This window comes from Lipotes vexillifer, unplaced genomic scaffold (assembly GCF_000442215.2).
Source record: "Lipotes vexillifer unplaced genomic scaffold, Lipotes_vexillifer_v1.1 scaffold1440, whole genome shotgun sequence".
Lineage (NCBI taxonomy): Eukaryota > Metazoa > Chordata > Mammalia > Artiodactyla > Lipotidae > Lipotes > Lipotes vexillifer.
In genome coordinates, this window is record NW_006793946.1 from 664588 (window position 1) to 686440 (window position 21853).

General features: G+C 34.2%; 1 protein-coding gene across 1 annotated transcript in view; it reads right to left on the reverse strand.

The window, feature by feature from the left end:
- GALNT13 (polypeptide N-acetylgalactosaminyltransferase 13) overlaps positions 1-21853 on the reverse strand; it is a 223947-nt gene that overhangs the window by 184015 nt on the left and 18079 nt on the right. Inside the window, exon 5 of the mRNA XM_007466908.1 lies at positions 13831-13948. Coding sequence (XP_007466970.1) covers positions 13831-13948 — 118 coding nt within the window. The remainder of the gene's footprint in view (positions 1-13830; positions 13949-21853) is intronic.

Sequence of the window (21853 nt, forward strand, 5' to 3'; positions counted from 1 at the left end):
AATGGAAAAAATATTAAAAAAAGAATGTCTGATGTGTATAGCTGAGTCACTTTGCTGTACAGCAGAGATGGGCACAACATTGTAAATCAACTATACTTCAATAAAAATATTAAAATAAAACAAATAACATTTTGGTTGACCAATTAAAATAGAGAAAATATACAAGATCAAGACTGCATATTGTTGAACTATGAAATAATAAAATGAGTAGAAAAGTGTAGTCAAATCTTTGACAATGGAGGAGCTCATGTAGAAACAAGTTTTAGTATCCAGGCACATCATGGCGGCAATAGAGAAATGCTACACCAAATTTTGATTTCAATTTTAGCGTATTTGCAGTGTAAACCAGTGGTAGTTTGGTAATAAAATATTTTAAGAATTTTTAATTCATCAAGTTTGAATTTTTGCAGATATAGTGAAATTTTTCAACATAGATATAATTTTAAGGGTAATTAAAAATCTATTTAAAAAGCTCCAACTACGTTTTCAATGGCACTTAAAATTCAATTTCATTGGTACATAATACTCAAATTCTGAACAGTTGGATCAAAGTCTTCCCTCCATATTATCTCACACCCTCAAAAGAATCATTCCTGGCATCTAGAATCAGTTATTGCTGAAATCATTCAGCCTTATTTAAATAAGTCTCATAATAGGTTTCCTTTTTAAACTACACTTCTGGTTGACTAGAACAACAGTGAAACGACTGGTAGTCATGTACTTAAGACAGACATCACTAAGAGTGACAGTATAATCATAGCTTAAGATGTACATTTACTGCAGTGGTTACCATAGAGATCTAAATTTGGCTCTTTAATAAAAAGTACATGAATTTGATTTTGAATGTGTTCATTTTGGTTAGCAAGGTACACCAGGTTTCCAAATTGAATGAACATATATAGAAACAACAGTTTTGGAATTTTGTCCTAGAAATCTTCAAGGGGTCAAATATAGGTATATAAAAAAATTATAGTTCAATTTCTGGAGTTTTTAATGGATACTTCATTAACTCTGTCACGTGAAGCCTAGTTTGGCAAAATATATATTTAATAGCTTATTGAAATTTTATTCTCAAGAGGGAAAACAAAAGGCGGGGGAACCAGACATTCTAGCCTAAATATAGGTATGGCTCAAAGCACAAAGTAGGATCACAAGAGTAAAGATCTGAGATTTCACTGATTTCTGGCCCCTGCTCCTCTTCTGTCCTGCTGTCTATAAGGCAAGACTTGAATTTTTCATTTATAAATTCTTCCCTGGTTATCTTAGATCACAGAAATCTCTCCCTTCTTTGAACTTAATGAGTTTTATGTTTGCAACTTGAAATGATCCTAGATGCCATTATACTCTCCAAACTCTCAATCAATTTGGAGATGGTATACCTTGCAGATATACCATCCGGAGTGTCTAGTGCAGGTCTAGGTATGTAATTATTTACATTGATTGATGGATAAGATGAGGGTAGATTGATACCTGACTGCTATAGAGAGGTAATCTGAAGTATAATGCAAACATTACAAATGCATTAAAGTTAAAACCAAATATATGGGGGGAGAAAAGCTACTGAGATCCATTACGATAATATGTGTAAAAGAATTCTATAAAGTGCTATTCAAATGTAAAGCCTCATCAAAAAATAAACTCCTAGAGTTTAGTTTGTTCAGCAAATATTGTTCTGAGAGAATAAATTGTTCTTAACTGTTGAATAAGAAAGCTTTCCCTCCCCCAAAGCATTAGGATATTTGTGCTCCTACAGACTTGGAATGAGAGTTGTAATACTCTGTCTTGCATTATGCTCTACATTGAATGTTCTCTTTGCAAAGCCTTGCAGAGCTGGATTCTTCCTGTCAGTTTGGTCTCAGCTAAAATGCTTCCTTAGAACGTTCTTCCCTGACCACTCTAAGGTAATGCAATGCTCTACCTCTCATTTTACTTTCTTCAAGGCACTCATCTTGATCTGAATTTAACAGACTATTTTTCTGTTTACTCATTTATTGTCTATCCTCTTCCTCTATAGCACAAGTTCTATCAGACCAGAGACTGATCTTCTACATGTCTGTATGTCCAACTACTAACAAATATTTCTGAGTTAATTAGTGAATTCTCCAAACTAAATTTACTTGCAAACTTTGTTTGAATTTAATGGCAGGTTTATTTCATTTCACCAAACCCAAGATATATAAATTATCCTTAAAATTTCAAAACTAGATATATTTTTGGAAGTTATTTGCTTTAACTTGCCTGTTCCATTAAGAAAAAAAATGGAACCTTAATTTGTAAAATAAATAGTTCAAAGTTAATTCACTGAGCACATATTTAGATACAAAAAGAAAGTTAAACATTTCATTATCAGAATATTTTAGGCACATTTTAAATGTAAATCAGCAGGATAACTGACTTAATTCTCAGCGACATTTTGTATGATTAAGTACACTTAACGGGAAGCTTTAGTAAAATATGGCCATGGCAGAAAGTGTCAATTTTTCTTTGCAATAATTCTGAGCACATTAAATTCTTCAAAAAGCTCTTTTTATTGCCATAAATTCAAACAGTTAAATTGAAGTCCTTCATATTTAGGATCAGAAGGATCATAAATATTTTTATAGTTAACATGAATACACATGGGGTATCAGCACATTAGCAGAGAAGGATCAGAAAACAGTCACAGAATTGGAGTGTGTTTCCCAAAAGTGACATTTCAGATATTTGTCTCTAATAAAGATTGTTGGTTTCTTAATGTGCTAAAACTCAGTAAAAAGCTAGGTACATCTGGCTTATTGCTATTGCTATATACAGGGAAATTCCTCATAGTATCTGTGAAATGTACCTGCATTTGTTAAAGAATAACATCATCAAAAATGTTTCTATCATAGTTCAGAAATCAATAGTTTCTCTTTCCCGTATCTTTATTTCCATTTAATGGTTTAATTCCAGAAGACAGAAGAAAAATTTAGAGTGATCTTTCAGTAAAATTTATTCCCAGTGAGTATTTCTGAATAAACCCCGTAAAAATATCACTCAACTCTGGTTTATATATTAATGGAAATAAAAATGTAGATTTTACAGATAACTATTTTTATATCATTTCATTCCATTTCTTTCTCATTTTATGCATTTCATTTCTATCTATCTTCAGAGCTTCACAGTTCACTAATTCTCCTAATTATCTGAGTCCCAACTCCTTCAGGATGTCTGGTGAGTATCTCTCAACACTCATTTGCAACAGAGATCACTTAAGCTGTAAACTTTAAAATCCATATATTTATTGTCACATTATATCCTTTACAATAACTACGAGACTTGCATTCTGAGTCTTCATGAATATTTAATTATTTGCACTCAGACTCACATACACATAAATTTAGATAGATAGGTAGATCGATAGATGATTGATAGACAGATAAATGGATAAAGTAAACAGAGAGCAGACAGAATAAGTTGGACACTGGATGAGTACATTTGCAGGCTGGCATATATAGTATATGTTTACATTTTCAGAGAAACTCATATGATAAGACTTTATGAGGTCATGAAAAAGAAGCAATGAATGTTATTGGTTCAAGAAGGTACTACTAAACTGTGAGTGGTACTAACAACCCCAAAGAATATTTTTCAAAAAAATCAGTTTAAGAGATAACTAAGTGACCGTAAAAGGGAACCAGAGATTAATAACAAGTCCTAGTGTACCTAAGTCTCCTACAATGCCTTATATTTCTAAAACTAAGCATGTCTCCATGTAGTGTATGTTTACGAGGTGAAACATCACATAGATGACTATCCAGTGTAAGTCTGTTCTCACATTCTGCTTCAGTGAACTAGAAAGTTCAAATGAAGAGGTAGAGTTATGAAAATTACCGAGCCTTAGGCTATTATAATTTTAAAAGCAAAACAAGTTCTGCTAACATTTTCTAACACTATCCTGAAGTTTGATTAATATCTAATTTTCCTGTCGTTAACTTGTGCTTTCTAAGGGAGCACAGGAAATCAGGTATGTATTGTACTTAACATTCAAAATAAAATTCTAACCCATTTATTTTGGTAAAATAGAGTTCTCTATAGACACCTTAATTAAATATCATTATATAATCCTACTGACCCAATGTTCTAAAAATATATAATAGATGTAACATAGTCCCTAGAAACAAAGTCTCAGCTATCCCTTATCTAGAAATATTTTATTCTATAATATCAATTAAACAAAGGATAAGGAGACTGAATAAAGAGAGATATTTAAACAATTGTTTAAGTTACAGTGGTGGTCCACATGCCAGAAAATCTAATTGTAAGCACAGAAGCAAAAATTTTAAGCCACCTGTAATGTGTTTAAGGTTTATCCTGCACCAGATAGGTAACCTTAGAGTTTTCTGGACTAAATCATTGATATTGGTTTATATTCTTTATGGAGGCTGTACATGAACATGATCTCTTGGACTTTTATGTCTAAGTTTATGACCTCTTAGACTTTTTTTAAGAAAGAGGCCAATAAGGTACAAACTTTCAGTTATAAGATGAATAAATTCTGAGATCTAATGTACAGTATGGTGACTATAGTTAATAATGCTGTATTATATACCTGAAATTTGCTGAGAGTAGATCTTAAGATAACTATGTGAGGCAATGAACGTGTTAATTAGCTTGATTGTGGTAATCATTTCCCACATCACATATGTATAACATCATGTTGTAAACCTCAAATATATACAATTTTTGTCAGTTATACCTCAATAAATCTGGGGGGAAAAAGAGGCTAAGAAATCTCTATGTTAATATTAAGGCAGTACTTTATTATATTTAAATCAAACTATTTCACAAAACCATCTCCACCAAAATCGTGGATAACACATGAACTTAGTTAGATTAAGTTAACTAAAAGATTTCTATCATAGTCTGATTTCTATGACCAGGCAAATAAAAACAGTCAAGTTTTATATACTGATAGACAATCCAGTATGCTCAGATTTGCATGAATTAAGTTTAAATAAAAGCAAAGAGTGCTAACAGAAATAATTCAACTAGACTTTTGTCAAAATTGATTTCTATTTAACAAATCATTATGACTGACATTTTCATTTGTCAAAATTAGAACTGCATGGACATTTCTAGAAAATTCTTTACTTTCTTTTAATACTTTGAAAAGCCTGGGTACCACAGTCCCCAAAAAGTCTACAAACATTTTCACTTCATTTACCATGCTATTCTGTTCAATGAAAACTTCTGCCTTTCATTTTTCCATTATTTATTATGTCAACTCTCTTTTCTACTTCATTGCTTGTGCAATTTGGAAATAAATGGATTTCACATCATGAAACATTTCACTTGGTTATGTTCTTCAGATAAATATATTGCTGCTTACAGAGTGACTTGGAAGGAAAGAAAATTGGGGCATTTAAAGTAAATTCCACCCTGTTAATTAAGCTACTGGTTGTTGACAAAACAGCTTACTTTTTAAGGGTAGTGATAATAATAAAATTAAAATGTCCACAGTATGGTACAGTTTATAAAAAATTCAATAAGTATTGTCTTATTTAATCCACATAGCTGTCCTGAGAAGTAGATTGTTAGAATCATATCTAGCATATTTAAAAGAAACTGGTATACTCCAATAAAGATGTTAAATAAATAAATAAATAAATAAATAAATAAAAGAAACTGGGCTAAGATATGAGAATCTCCCCTAAACTATAGAGGTCTACAGCTGACTAGTTACCATCAATTACAGTTTTCCTTCATTTGTTTCTCTTTGGAAGATGCCTCTGTGTCTGTGTGTGTGCGTGTGTGTGTGTGTTTTAATACTTAATAGCTTTACTGAAGTATAATTAATATACAACGGACTGCATATATTTAAATTGTACCATTTGATAAGTTTTGGCATATGTGAAATCTGTGAGGCCATCCCCGCAATCAAGATAACGTATATCTCCGTTAGCCCCCAAATTTTTCATATGACCCTTTGTAATCCTTCCCTCCAGCTCTTCTCTCCCACCCCAATCTCCAGCCCCTAGACAATTTTTCTGCTTCCTGCCATTCACAGGTTAGTTTACAGTTTCTAAAATTTTATGTAAATGACTCGTATGTTATCCTTTTGTCTGGTTTGTTTCATTCATTCACAATTATTTCAAGATTCACAATGTTCTAGGGTGTATCAATAGTTCACTCACTTTTCTGACTAGAATTCCATGTATGGATAAATCATAGCTTATTCACCTTTGATGGAGATTTGCATTGTTTCTGAATTTTGGCTATTCCAAATAAGGCTACTATGAAAATTACTGTACATCTCTTTGTATGGACATGTTTTCCTTTCCCTTGGGGAAATACCTAGGAGCTGTTTAAGAAACAGTAATATTATTTCCCAGAGTTATTGTACCATTGTGCTATTCCCACCTCAATTGTATGTGCTCTTCTACATCCTCACCAACATGTTCTTTTTTAATTTTAGCCATTCTGATAGATGTGTAGTGCTATCTCATTATTTTAATTTCATTTCTCTAATAAAGAATAATGTTAAAGATTTTCTCACGTGGTTATTTGCCATCTATCTGCCTTCCTTAGTAAAGTGTCTCTTCAAATCTGTGAGCTATTTTTCCTTGGGTTGTTTTATTACTGAGTTTTGAGAACCTTTGGGTGTTTTTGGATACAAGTCCATTATCAGATATATTATTTACTAACAATTTCTTCCTGTCAGTGACTTGTCCTTTCAATCTCTTAACAGTGGCTTTGTAGAGCAAATTTTTTTTCATTTTGATGAAGTCCAGTTTATTGATTTCTACCTTTATGGGTTGCCTAATCAAAGGTCACAAAAATTTTTCTCCTATGTTTTCTTTAGAATTTTATAATTTTAGGTATTACTTTTAAGTTAACTTCTTATATAGTGTGAGGTATGCATTTTAGATACTTTTTCCACATGGATATCCAGTTGTTCCAGTACTATTTATTAAAAATACTATCCTGTTTCCACTTAATAGCCTTTGCCTATTTCTTTTAAATTAGTTGTTCATATACATGACATCTTAATGGCATATGGAGTCTTCCAAATCATAAATGTATATATATCTCTCCATTTTTGCAGTTCCTCTTTAATTTCCCTCAGCAATATATTGTGGTATTTAGAGTAAAGGTCTTTACATATCTTTTGTCAGATTTATCGCTATTTCTTTTTTTTGATTCTATTTTAAATGACTTTTTATTTTAATTTTGATTGTTTGTTACAAGTATTTTAAAATACAACAACTATAGTATTCCTGTATCCTGCAAACATGGTAAGATAATGTTTGTTTTAGTAGTTTTTTAAAAATACATTCCGCTGAATTTTCTAGACAATCATGTCATCTGTAATGACCAGCTTACTTTCTCCTTTCTAATGTTTTGTTTATTCTTCTTGCCTTATTCCACTGCCTACAAGCTCCACCGTAACGTTAAGTAGATCAGGTAAACACCAATGCCCTTATCTTTTCCTGATCTTATGGGGAAAACATTCAGTCTTTCAACATGAAATATGATGTAGGATTTTTACAAAAGCCCTTTATTAGGTTGAGGAAGTTCCCTGTTATAATTAGTTTGCTCAGGGTTTTTTCTCACTTTCTTTTTATTTTTTAATCAGGAATAGAATTTGGGTTTCATCAAATACTTTTCGGCATCTGTTCCAATGGTTGTTTGATTTTTCATTTTTTGGTTTGTTAATTTGGTGAATTAAGTTGACTGATTTTTGTATGTTAAACCAGCTTTGCTTTCCTGGGATGAACTTCACTTAGTTATGATGTACATTCATTTTACATATTGAGAAGATTGATTTACTAAAGTTTCATTTAGAATTTTTGGATCTATATTCATGAGGGACGTTGTTGTGTTGTTTTCAATTCTTGTAATGTCTCTGTCAAGTTTTGCTCTTTGAAAATGCTGACCTCATAAAATGAGTCAGGAGGTATTATCTCCTCTTCAATTTTCTAAAACTTTGTATAGATCTGTTCTTATTTCCACCCAAAACGTGTGGTAGAATCCACCAGTGTGGTCATCTGGCAATGGAGTTTCCTCTGTGAAAAGGATTTTTAAACTACAAATTTATTTATTTATTGCTGAATATACGATTATTGGGTTGATTTATTTCTTCTTCTTTGATAGTTTTCATTGTTTAAGGAAATTATCTATGTTATCAAAATTGCCAAGTTTATTGACATAACACTGTAAATAATATTATTTTCTAATCCTCTAAAGAATTGTAGAATCCATAATGATGTGACTGTTATCATTTCCAGTGTTGGTAATTTGTATCTTCTATTTTTCCTATTAAGTGTGGTCAGAAATTTATCAGTTGTACTGATCTGCTCAAGGTAATTAACAGCTTTTGGTTTACTCACTTTTATCTAAACTTTTCCTCTTTTATATTTCATAATTTCTATTTTGATCTCTATTATTTCCTTTCTTACATACTTTGGATTTACTCTCCTTCCTTTTTTCCAGTTCCTAAAGGAAGAAGCTGAAGTCATTGATTTTAGATCGTTTATATTTTCTTCTTTTAATATAGACGTTCAGTGCTCTAAATTCCCCCTAAGTATTGCTTTTAGTGGCACCACAAACTTTGATATGCTTTATGTTCATTTTCATTTAGTCCAGAATATTATTACTCTTACTTTTGACTTCTTTTTGTTGCATGGCCTATGTCAAAGCACATTATGTAGTTTCCCAATATTTACTCTACACCATGCTCCACAAATCAGTCTGGTTGGAGGGTACAGGCATTATTGCTGGTCCTAAGTGAGCACTGGGGCAGTGAGACCTCTAAGATTTATGAGCTTTTTCCTCAACCTTGGGTCATCTTCTCATACATGTGCACTGTTCAGTACTCCATATTTCATGAGTTCTCTGTTTGTGCAGCTCTCTCCTCTCCATTACTCTGTCCACTAAATTCTAGCTGCCTTGAGCTCTCCAGACACTCTGGCCCATTTCCTCAACTCATGGAGTCCACTGGGATCTGGCTAAGTCTCCCTTCATGTTGCTGAAGTCTAGACACTATCTCAAGGCAGTAAGCCAAGGCAACTCAAGGCCCCTCCTTGTTTGTTTCCCATCTCTCAGAGACCATCATCATTTATGACTTACTGTCCAATGTCTTGAAACTCTTTTTTCATATATATTTTGTCTGTTTAAAAAATTGACTTAGGTTTGTCTGTGTGTGTGTATGTATAAATTCAGTACCTGTTACACCAACTCTAGATGACACTTTCCTGGCTTTTTTAAATTCAGTTGTTTTATTTAAGCCATTTTATGAGTGTAGGTAAACATTTTACACTGTAAGTTCTTAGAATGTCAGTGGTTATCTCAGAGGATGTTGCAGCAGTCTAAAAACAAAGGTTTTTTTTTGTTGTTGTTGTTGTTTTCTGTTTTTTTCTAAAATTTAATCTCTTTCTGGTCAGGAGAGATTTAGAACCACATATTGACTAACACTTAGAGCAGCAGTATTTTATATATGTTTCGCATATTCTGGATTTAAAGGGCTTTTCACGAACATTCTCTCATTTGATTATCTATGGTTAAGGCCTATATGCAAACATACTAGAGCTTAGGAGACATGCTACCTTACCCAAACTCGCACAGCTAACAAGTGCTAGAGCTAGGTCATGAACCCAGGCTGCCTCCCTCCCAGACCATTCTTGTAACCACTAGTCTACCCTTCAGGGCAGTGGGACACTCTTCTGAGTCTTTTGCTGCCTTCTGACTCTTTTAAACGACCTCAGCTCGTTCTACAGTGACAGATTATCTCACATATTGTGCGCTTTTGGAAATAATGCTCTTGTGCTATTGCCTAATGCAAGGCAAGGATTTCAGGTGGTGATGCTTATTGGGTGGTACTGATAACATCAGGGATATTATTCAAAGATAGATGAATGGCTCTGTGCACAATGGATAGTGCATTGGACTTCTAAAGATAGATGATACCTTTGATGATAAATTCATACTATACTGGGTTAATTTTGTCATAAACTATTTTATATGAATATTCATTTCTGAGTTCTTCCTATATAAAATTTCAACCCCTAACAATTTCCAAGATCTACCATCTCATATTCCTCTTCTCTTCCTTGGTTTTTTCTCTTTAATACTTATCACCAGTATATATATATTTTTTAATAAATTTATTTATTTATTTATTTTTGGCTGCGTTGGGTCTTCGTTGCTGCACACAGGCTTTCTCTAGCTGCGGCGAGTGCAGGCTTCTCACTGTGGTGGCTTCTCTTGTTGTGGAGCACAGGCTCTAGGCGCACGGGCTTCAGTAGTTGTGGCACACGGCCTTCAGTAGTTGCGGCTCATGGCCTTCAGTAGTTGCAGCGTGCAGGCTCTAGAGCACAGGCTCAGTAGTTGTGGCACATGGGCATAGTTGCTCCCTGGCATATGGGATCTTCCTGGACCAGGGCTGGAAACCATGTCCCCTGGATCGGCAGGCGGATTCTTAACCACTGTGCCACCAGGGAAGCCCTATCACTAATATATTAATGTTTTTTGCTTCTCTTGTTTATTGTCTGTCTCCTTCACTAAAATATAAGTTCCATAAGGACACACAGTTTTGTCTGTTTTGCTCACAACTGTATGTCCTGTACCTATTGAGTAGGAAATCAATAATATCAGTTAAAATTTACATTTACATCTTGGAATTTATGTTATTTTGATGATTGTTGTGTAAAGGAGTGGAGAACAGTATCTGAGACTAAGTTTTCAGGAGCATTAGGATCTACTTGTACATATTCTCACTGCTATTGGACATGTATTATCCATAAGAGGCTAAAGCGTATAAGAAGAAGATAAAGTCACTAGATGAGACAACCGTCTCAGCATTGTTCAGGAAGATTGCATTTGCATGTTAGCTTCTACCCTCTCTCCTGATAACACCATCAGCTCTCAGGGTTGTCATGTTATGGAGGGATGGACCTTTACAGGGGAGGTAGTGGTACAGTAATTAGCAGCACGGCCACTGGTCACAGAATGCTGGGGTTCAATTTTCAACTATTCTATTTACTAGCTCTATAAATATTAGAAGTCACTATTATTAAATGCCAAGAATTTTTATCCAGAGACTTCAAGGGATTTTTCAACCCTTTGAAACTGTGTTCAAACCTATTGTGTGTAGGAGACGGATGCATCTTTCTTGGGAGGTCTACAGTTTTCATCAGATATTCAAGGTCTGTCAGTACGTACAATACCCTGGGAATCAAAGATCAAGTGATACTGTTATAAATAAATCCCCCAAAGTGTATTCTTTTGAATTGGATTAAACTCCCATAAGGGCAGCCAGAGTACTAATTTTTTGCAGGAATTTAATATTTCTATGTTTTTCATCCTCAAATCTACATAGACCAGAGCTATAAGATAACTGTAACTTTACTATTATTATAATCACCTTTTCACAGTTGAGGTTAAGTAATTTGCCCATACTAACATGATGGAGACAAGAAAACCTCATACATAAATCTACAAAAGAAATGATCACATTTTACTGTCACTGATACCTATGTATCTCTTCTTTGAGATGTGCTTCCCTGAGAGTAAAAGCATCAAGCCTTCTTCATTCTGGCAGTCTCAGGATCCGGAAAGTGTAAAGGACATACTACATGTTCAATATATGTTTGTTGTATAATAATTAAACTGGATATTAGACATAGATCTTCTGATTATAAATCTCCAACATATTCTCATTTCCTGAAGTCACACATCTTGTTATGAAATTAATCTAAAGGGGAGTGCCATCCCTTTGCTAATGTACTGTTCCAGCATTTTCTCTCACTCAATATCTTCCTCAGCCAGGGTGTCAACTATTAAGCTAACACATATTCATGTCATAGAAAGAAAAGTAAAGTAAAACATGAATCAAGAGTCTAATAAAAAGCGAAATATACATTTTGTTTCCATTGATAGCATACGGAAACTAAATCAAAGACCAGTCACTTAGGAGTACTTTATGTCTTAATAATCTCAAACAACCAATCACAGAAAACCTCCTGTGTTATTATTTAGTGATCTGATCATTCTAATGGCCACTAGTTGCATTCACTCTGTTCACCTGGTATCTGCATCACATACCATATTTTCAAATCTTCCTTTCTGATACCTTAATATCTCTGTTGTATTTCCTGATTATGTTCTCCTGGCATATCATATTATTCCACTAAATTCCTTCCTAATACATTTCTCCCTGACACATCTTCCAGTCAGTTAGATGAAGAGCATCCATCTAATCTGGGAGCTCTGTGAGGAAAGTAAGGGGAGCCTACTGGCAGAGAATCAAGCTTAACAGGTGAGCAGAAAAGAGGTGAATAAGAATGTTAGGAAAGAAGGAAAAAAAGATGGGCAACAGGATCACTAGGTAAGAGTAATACTGCTATGTTGATTTTTTTTCCTTATGAATTTCCAGCACAGCATCCAAGGAATATTGGTTAATGAATGTGTAAATACTCTCTTCATTAAATCTAAGGGTAAGAGAAAATTGTTTTTAATGTCTTGAGTATACTGCCTTTCCTTTCGTCCCCCGTCCCTCCCTCCTTTCCTTCTTTCTTTTTTCTTCTTCCTTTTTAAACTCAGCTCTTATATTCTGTACTTTGAGAACTACACTGAGTAAAAAAGTTGGGTCCCCAAATTTCCCAAAGTTTGCGCAAAGATGTATTCTGTACTTCATAACAAGAAGACATTCCTGAGTATGCTACTAAGTCTTGTGGGGCAAGCTCCATCCGACTATGAGTATATAAGCAAATATGGGAAGAATAAAATTTCATTAACTAATGATCTTCTCAGACATTGGACTATTAGGAAGATTTATAGGCAAAAAGTTGTATAACAAGGACATCCTAGTCCTTCTAAAATAATTCAGATTATCCAAGATCCATTAAATTCCACATTATATAAATTCAAAGTAATTCTTATTCTCAAATTTTGACATTTGCTTACACAACATCAAACATATTTATATTTGTGAAAAACAAAGTTTACTTTCTAAATAAGAAATTAAAAGGCATAACTCTTGAACTTCATAGATGAATATATCTAAACTCTAATAATTTTGTTGTGCAAATAATGCCAGCAAAATGATAGAGTGTTTCAAATCATTCAGGTTAAATTATAGGAAAGAAAAAACAACAGTATTATTAATTTAACTCTTTTTTAAAATGATACTGAATGTGGTTTGAAGAAAAAAAACAGTATGTTAGCCCTTATTGTTTCTTAGTAAGAAGGAACATTTATGTGTATTTAAAATTTTTGAATGTAATAATATATTAAAATTATTCATATGCTTCCTAGTATTGGTTATACGAGGGATTAATACTTAATTTTTGTTTACTTGGAAGGCCATTTAATAAGTGCCTTTGCATTATTAAAACTGATTTATCAAACAATAATGTCTATGATTGTGAAAAGTCATGTTACTTGAATTATCCAGAGTTCCTTTGACCACAGGTTATTCTTAAAGGTATTGGAGAATAACCTCAAGCAGCACTTGCAAATTCAGATATCATAAACACTTCCAAGTTTCAGTTCAAAAACACAAAGTGATTTCACAGGATAATGCTTTATTAAAAAATAAAGCCTGTGTTTTTAGAAAAGCCCTAGTGTCTTTGAATTATGTATAAAAGAATTATTTTGAAAACCTAAAAAATGCCTCTAATTTCCCATTTAACAGTAAATATTGCATGCAAAAAGACTCTAGCAGAGTTTCTAAACAAGTATTAAAATGACCAACTGATCAGTAATTTGTATCACTTTACAGAAAAGATTTGACAGTAAATTACTGAGTCTCTATGTGCATGCTACAGCATAGTATGTTCAGAGTCAAAAAATAAAGTAAAATGCAATTACCCTAAAAGACATTTCAAGATTCTCTCCACCCCAGATATCCATTCCTGCATCGTAAGTTCCTATCTCTTCAAAGTAGTTTCTGTCAATAGAAAATAGGCCACCAGCCATAGTAGGGGTCCTAGTTGAAAAAAAACAAAAAAGAAAAGAATATCTTTTGAAAACAGTGTGTGGAGTTTAATGAGACTACAGCAAATATTTTTGAGACATTTTAAATTAAAAAAATAGTACTCAAAAATCTCAAACTGGAAACATAAAGCCAAGTTGTTAGAGGTTTTAAAATTAATAAATAGCATTTTATTTCACACTTTCTGTAACACTAAATTTAGATTAGTCTATATTTTTCTTACAGGTGATCAAACAGATACAAGGAAGGAACACTGGCCATTTAAGACAGAGGCATATACATCCTTTCTGAAAGGCATAGTGAAGAGAAGTTAGTGCTCTTAGCACTATCCTTAAAGAGATGAACTGGTCATGAAACTACCAGTTGTCTTTTGTCACCTAATTATAAATTATTTGAATATGAACTCTAGAAATGTATGGAATTGGTTTCTCTATGAAAAGATCTATAGCCTACTTAAATATGAAAAATATTAAATGCTGTAAAATGTTTATAGGCAATAAATATCTAATGATAGTCACATAAGTATAAGTACCATAGAACTTTATATCTAATTGTTTACAGCTGTTTACCTAGTTAAAATGATAGAATGAATCATATAACCCTATGGATAAACATAAATCCTGTATGCTATTCAGTTTTAGAAGGACATTTGGCCAAGATCCAAAACTTTTTACTAGGAATAAATGCTTTTGGTTCTCATATTCAAACTTTCTCTATAGAAACTAAGAAGTCAAGTGTTAAGTTTCAAAAAGAATAATTAATTTTTAATTTTTAATCTGAAAAGTTTCATTAAAATCAGTGGTTAATGTGTGAACCACACAAGTTTTCTGTATAAGCAGTGTGAATTGAAACTGAAAAAGAAAGTTCTAGTTGTTCACAAATGAATCTATACTAGCAATGATTATTTTTGAATAGATTATTTTTGAATAGTTTTTGAATAGATTATTTTTGAATAGATTTTCAACCTTTGTAGCACATTAGCAGCACCTGAAGCACCTTTAAAAAATACATTTCCATGCTTGGGTGCCACTCTCTGCAGATTTAGATTTAATTGGCCAGGAGTGCGGCCAGATCTTTGATATTGTATAAAGTTCCCAGATGAGTTTACTGTGCTGCTAAAGATGAGAAACTGATCTAGTAACTTAGATTTGGAATGCTCATCCAGGTACAGCTGACCCTTGAACAACATGGATTTGAACTGCTCGGGTCCAACTATATGCAGATATTTTTCAACAGTAACTACTACAATACTACACAACACATGGTTGGTTGAATCCTCTGATGTGGAGAAACCTTGGATACCAAGGACTGACTATAATTTATACTCAGATTAACACCTGAGTTATTCAAGGGTAGTTTGAGATTGTTAGAAAACCAAATGCTCTATTTTTCTCAAAATTATATCCTCTTCTGCCACCGGATATGATCATGTCCTCTAACTGAACAGTGTAGTTGATTGAAAAACTACCAAATAATATTGTACTTGGATATCTACCATATCACAGAGTTCTCTATTTCTCCCAGTGCTCTCACTGTTTTATACTCAGGTAATTAACTGTCCATCATTTGGAGTAGCAGAGCCTCACTTGGTCTGAGCTGTTTTATTACTTTTGGTCTTGCTGGGTTCCTATCAAGAACAGTATCATTGACCTAACGAGTAATAAAGAGAAACACTAACAAAGCTAAGCAGATGGTAATTATGGAGTAGCCACGACCCTCACCTGATTGGGGTTTTGGAACTCCATGGAAATAACTGTATAAGGTATTACAGTGCTGAACAGTCTAATGATATGAGGAACAGAAATTGCTGTAATTATCCTATCATAATGTAACCAGGTGCTTAAGAATGTTAAGGATGCATTTTTAACGATCAGAGTGCCTGTTCACTTATCTATTTACTAATAGGGAACTAATGCATTTAACTTAAATACATGTATTGACTTTCGTCTTACAGTTTGTGATAATTCCTACAAATATGTGAGAAATATATTATAAATGGCTACAATAAATTATATACTTAACCATAAAAATGACTCAAATAAGTTTTACTTTTAGTTGAAAAGTAACAAAAGCTTAAAAAAAATTGCTTAAAAAATTCCTGTATTTTCTGAAGATGGATGTTTCTAGGGAGAATATTTTTTTGTGTATTTGCAATGTCAGTTAGCTCTCTCAAACAGTCCGGGGATGGTGCCTTAAGTAATATCTACAGACACAGACAGTGTTGTGTAGCATGTTCTGTTCTAAGTTAACTGCTTTGTAATGTTCCCCCATGAACTATTTACATATTCCTGTGCAGACCTTAAGTGTTCAGGGTACCTAGAAAATTAAAAATCTTGATTATAGTTGAGTTAGCTAAAATTGTCTTTTTAAGGTTGTGTCTCTGCAATGTCAGACCAACCAATTCCATCAATTTTATTGGGGAAAATATAATCAGCCCAATGGCTGCAAATATTACCTACCACACAGTAAGTAGGTGAAGATGAATTGAGTTAATAGAACTAAAGCACTTGGCACAGTGCTTGGTACACTATAAAAAGTTAATAAGGCTGGGTAATACATCTTTCTTGTTGTTGCTGATGTTAATCATTCAATCAAAATCTTAAGTGTCCTTCAATTAATTTTGGCTCCCCATATACATGTTGTCATTTTGGATTTCAAAATCATTTAAAAACACTTCAGATCCAAGAGGTTGAACTCTGCCTCTCTGAACACACCTTTTAATTTTTTAACCCCTCCTATTTCAATCCTATGGAAGTCACTTTTTATCCTTCATTGATGGTTATCATTCCTTAGCTACTCCATATTCTCACAGAATAACTCCCTGCAGAAATTGTTTGCTTCCCTCCTCCCACCCCCTCTCCAAGACCCTGCCATGTCAGCGAACACCTAGCTGAGCACCCTAGGTTCTCTGCCCTTGCCTGACTGACCCCATTCTCTTTTTATAAATATTAGTTCTTGGGTAAACTTACCCTTCTCATCTACCTCTGCTCCTAAGACCTAGAGAATCACTAAAAAAGTAATAAGCTGAGGTCATCTGGTCGGGCTACAAGTCCATGTTATTGACCCTCTGTTAGTCCACAAAGACCTAACAATCCTTTTACCTCTATTTGTTCACCTGTCTCATTTTTAACTGAATATTTTCCAAAAGTTTTGGACTATTCTCAAGAAGTTGAAGATTGAGGCAATGCATAAAATCTAAATTCTCTCAATCATGAACTCTAACCTCCCTCAATCTCTACGTTAATATGTGTATGTTTCTCAGGGCCTCTTCCTTCCTCTTGTCTCAGAGAAAAGAATGTCTCCTTTCCTCTCACTGTGGGATAGCATTCACCCTTTTGCCCTCAGCCGGCTCTTTTCTGACTATAAGCATACTTTTTTTGTTTCTATTACCCCTTGATTTACTGAGATTTGCAGATATTGTGTATTTTACAAATTGAAGGTTTGTGGCAACTCTGAGTTGAGTAAGTCTATCGGCATAATTTTCCCACAGCATTTGCTTACTTCATGTCTCTGTCATTTTGGTAATTCCACACTATTTCAAACTTTTAAATTATTATTATATTTGTTGTGCTGATCTGTGATCAGTGATCTTCGATGTTAACTATCGTAGTTAGGTGCACCACGAACCACGCCCATATAAAACAGTGAACCTAATCAATAAATGTTGTGTGTGTCCTCACTGCTACACCATCTGGCTGTTCCCCTGTCTCTCTTCTTTTCCTTGGGCCTCCCTATTCCCTGAGACCAATTAATAATCCTACAATGATCTCTAAGTGTTCAAGTGAAAGAAAAAGTCCTACATCTCTCACTTTAAATCAAAAGCTAGAAATGATTAAGCTTAGTGAGGAAGGTGTGTTGAAAATCGAGATAGGCCTAAAGCTAGGCCTCTTGTGCCAAACAGCCAAGTTGTGAATGCAAATGGCAAGTCCTTGAAGGAAATTAAAAGTGCTACTCCAGTGAACACATGAATGGTAAGAAAGCAAAATAGCCTTATTGCTGATACGGAGAAAGTTTGAGTGGTCTGGATAGAAGATCAAACCAGCTACAAAATTCTCTTAAACCCAAGCCTAATCTAGCGCAAGGCCCTAATTCTCTTCAATTGTATGAAGGCTGAGAGAGGTGAGAAAGCTGCAGAAGAATGCTTCTAAAGCTAGAAGAGGTTGGTTTATTAGGTTTAAGGAAAGAAGTTGTCTCTATAACATAAACCTACAAGGTGAAGCAGCAAGTGCTGATGTACAAGCTGCAAATTATCCAGAAATCTAGCTATTATTGAAGTTGGCTACACTAAAACACAGATTTTCAATGTAGATGAAACAGCTTTATATTGGAAGAAAATGCCATCTTAAGACTTTCATAATTAGAGAGGAGAAGTCAATGCCTGACTTTCAAAGCTTCAAAGGATAGGCTGACTCTCTTGCTAGGGGCTAAGGAAACTGGTGACTTTAAGTTGAAGCCAATGCTAATTTACCATTCTGAAAATCCCAGGGCCCTTAGGAATCGTGCTACACCTACTCCACCTGTGCACTATAAATGGAACACCAGAGCCTGGATGATAGCAAATCTCTTTACAACATGGCTTACTGAATGTTTTAAGCCCACTGTTGAGACTTACTAAGGTGAACCTGGTCACCTTAGTGCTCTAATGGAGATGTACAACAAGATTAATGTTGTTTTCATGCCTGCTAACACAACATCCATTCTGAAGCCCATGGATCAAGGAGTAAATTTGACTTTCAGTTCTTATTCTTTAAGAAACCCATTTCATTAGGTTATAGCTGCCATAGATAGTGATTCCTCTGATGGATCTGGGCAAAGTTAATTGAAAACTCTCTGGAAAGGATTCACCCTTCTAGATGCGATTAAGAACATTCATGATTCATGGGAAGAGGTCATAATATCAACATTAATAGGAATTTGGAAGAAATTGATTCCAACCTTCAAGGATGACTTTGGGGGGTTCAAGACTTCAGTGTAGGATGTAACTGCAGATATGGTGGAAATAGCAAGAGAACTAGAATTAGAGATAGAGCCTGAAGATGTGACTGAATTGCTGCAATCTCATAACAAACCTTTAACAGATGTGGAGTTGCTTCTTATGAATGAGCAAAGGAAACAGTTTATTGAGATGGAATCTACTCCTGGTGAAGAGTCTGTGAAAACTGGGAAATGACAACAAAGGATTTAGAATATTACATAAATTTAGTTGATATAGCAGTGGCAGGATTTGAGAGGACTGACTCCAATTTTGAAAGAAGTCCTATGGATAAAATACTATCTAACAACATTGCATGCTACAGAGAAATAATTTGTGAAAGGATGAGTCAATCGATGGGGTAAACTTTACTGTCGCTTACTTTATGAAAATCCCACAGTCAGTAGGCATCAACACTGAGGCAAGACCCTTCACCACCAAAAGATTATGACTTACTGTATGCTCAGATAATGGTTAGCATTTTTTAGCATGTATTTTTTACCTAAGGTATGGATATTTTTTAGACACAATGCTTTTGCACACTTAAAAGACTACAGCCTAATGTAAACATAACTTTTAAATGCACCAGGAAACCAAAAATTTGTGTGACTTGCTTTATTGTGATATTCGCTTTACTGCAGTGGTCTGGAACCAAACCCACAGTCTCTGAGCTATGCCTGTACTCTTTCAGCTACTTGTTCATTGACTATTACATTTGTGTTTTATGTCTTTGATTTCTAGATTGTCCCCTTGAGCTTACAAAACTGCTCAACTAAGTTCTACCCTAAACCATAATACATCTTCACTCCATCCTACTACTCATTCAAACCAGGGACATATATTTTCTATTCCCTTCACTGGTGATCTTATTGAAAGGATACTTTTAACATACTCCCTCAATTCCTCTTGACCTTCTCACTAGAATCTGGATCTTGCTCCCATCTCTATAATAACCTCTTTCTGAAAGGGCCCATTGATGATGAACTTCAACAGCCTTTCCTTGCCTTCTTCCTTTGAAAGCATTTAACACAATTTACCAACCTCCTTGCTTTTCACTTCTGACTCCTACTGCATTGTTCTAGAGAGGTTTTTCCTTCTATCATTTTAAATATTTATTTTATGATGCTTATTGATTCCCCTTCCTCTTCCTTTCCCTTGCTGGCTATCAGATCTCAGTCAAGCTCTTAGTTTCATATCTGTGACATGAGTACAATATACCATTACAGCATTGTTTTGCAGATATATGTGCTTAATGGTTATCTTATTTTCCCCAAAATGTAGTCTTCTCAAGGGTCTCTCAGTGGCACTTTTCTCTTTCTCTTTACCTGTATCAGATCATCGGTCATATGCCTTTAACCATCACCTCTATGAGGATGACTCCTGATCTCTGTTGTCTTTTCTCTCTTCCCTCCTCTGCATTGGTTGTGCTTTTCTAAGTACTCACTAGATGTTTACTTAAAAAACTCCTTCTGACTCTGCTCAGTGTATGTAACATAGAACTGAGAGTGTGCTACCACATCTGTTTCTCTTTCAAAGTCCTCTATTTTTTTTCTAGCGTCCTAAGACTTTATTCATCAGACCTTATTTCATCAAACCACCTTCCAGCACCTTTTTCTTTTTTGCCTCATTCGGTCATTTCCCAAATACTTCGTTTTTTTTTCTTAAGTATTTTTGACACTTATCTCTGTTACCAGGGTCACTTTCCAATTTTAGTCCTTTTATTTCTAACCATTTGTTAATGGAACTCTCTTGCTTCTAGAGTCTGCTACTTCTAAAATTTATCCTACAAATCACAGCCAGATTAATTTCTCTAAACCAGAATTCCTCTAAAACTGTTGACCAGATGTTTCAAAACCTATTTTAATAAATTCCAGCTTTTTATCTTGGCAGCAGGGATCTGGACCTACCCAATGAGCTCCTCCATTCCTTTTAACTATTTATCTGTACTTAAAGTGTTTAGTTATACCAGTAAATGCTTCACACTTTCCCACCTTGGTGCATTTGTTCACATCAATTTGCCACTTGAATTTTCCTTTGTAAACTCCCCTTATATGTTCATACCTGCTCCATTCTTAAGGCAATGCAAAGTTGATATATTCCATACAGGCTGGCCTTAGTACAAGCCTCTTCCCTCCAGTTTGGTTGTAATCTTTCCCTTCTACCTTGTACTATAGCACTCTGTTTCTCTGAAGGCAATTGTCACTTCTTATTGAGTATTATGAGTATTGAGTATTTGACTTCCATATTTGAAAGTCAAAATTACCTGCAATTTTATTTCTGAAATTGCAAAAAATTCTTTGCTTACATCTGCTAAATTAATAATAAAGATGCCTTCACTAATTCTAGGGTGTTTAAAGACCTTATCCTCTGCTTAGAGTTCCAGGGATTAAGTTTGATAGTATATTAGAATTACAGATATAAAGCTTTATAACAATGTAGAGTAGTAAAGAACTCAAAAAGTAAGCATTTGACATGGAAAAATACTGAAGCTTTTCAGCAGAACTTGCTAAGTCCAAAGAAATTGTGATAGAATACATTTGATTATTCAGTAATGCTAAAATGCAAGGCCTGCATTTTCTCCAATAAGACAATATATTCCGTACTTCACACTGGGATAACCACCATGTGTGTGAAAAGCAGGTAGACAGTAAAGAGACTCTAAGAGGCAGCCAATTAGTTTTTAGGAGTATAGACTTTGTATCTAGATTGACTGGGTTCAAAACTCAGTTCCACAGTGTGACCTTCAGCAAGTCACTTAAACTCTATGCTTTAATTTGATCGTCTATAAAATGGGGAAATACGTTTTAATGTAATACTCTTAAAATAGTATCAACACAAAGCAAGTACTGCAATTTAAATACTAATTTTAATGAAGAAGAGGAAAATATCTGTTTATCAAGATTATAATCAAGAAAGACAAATATCGT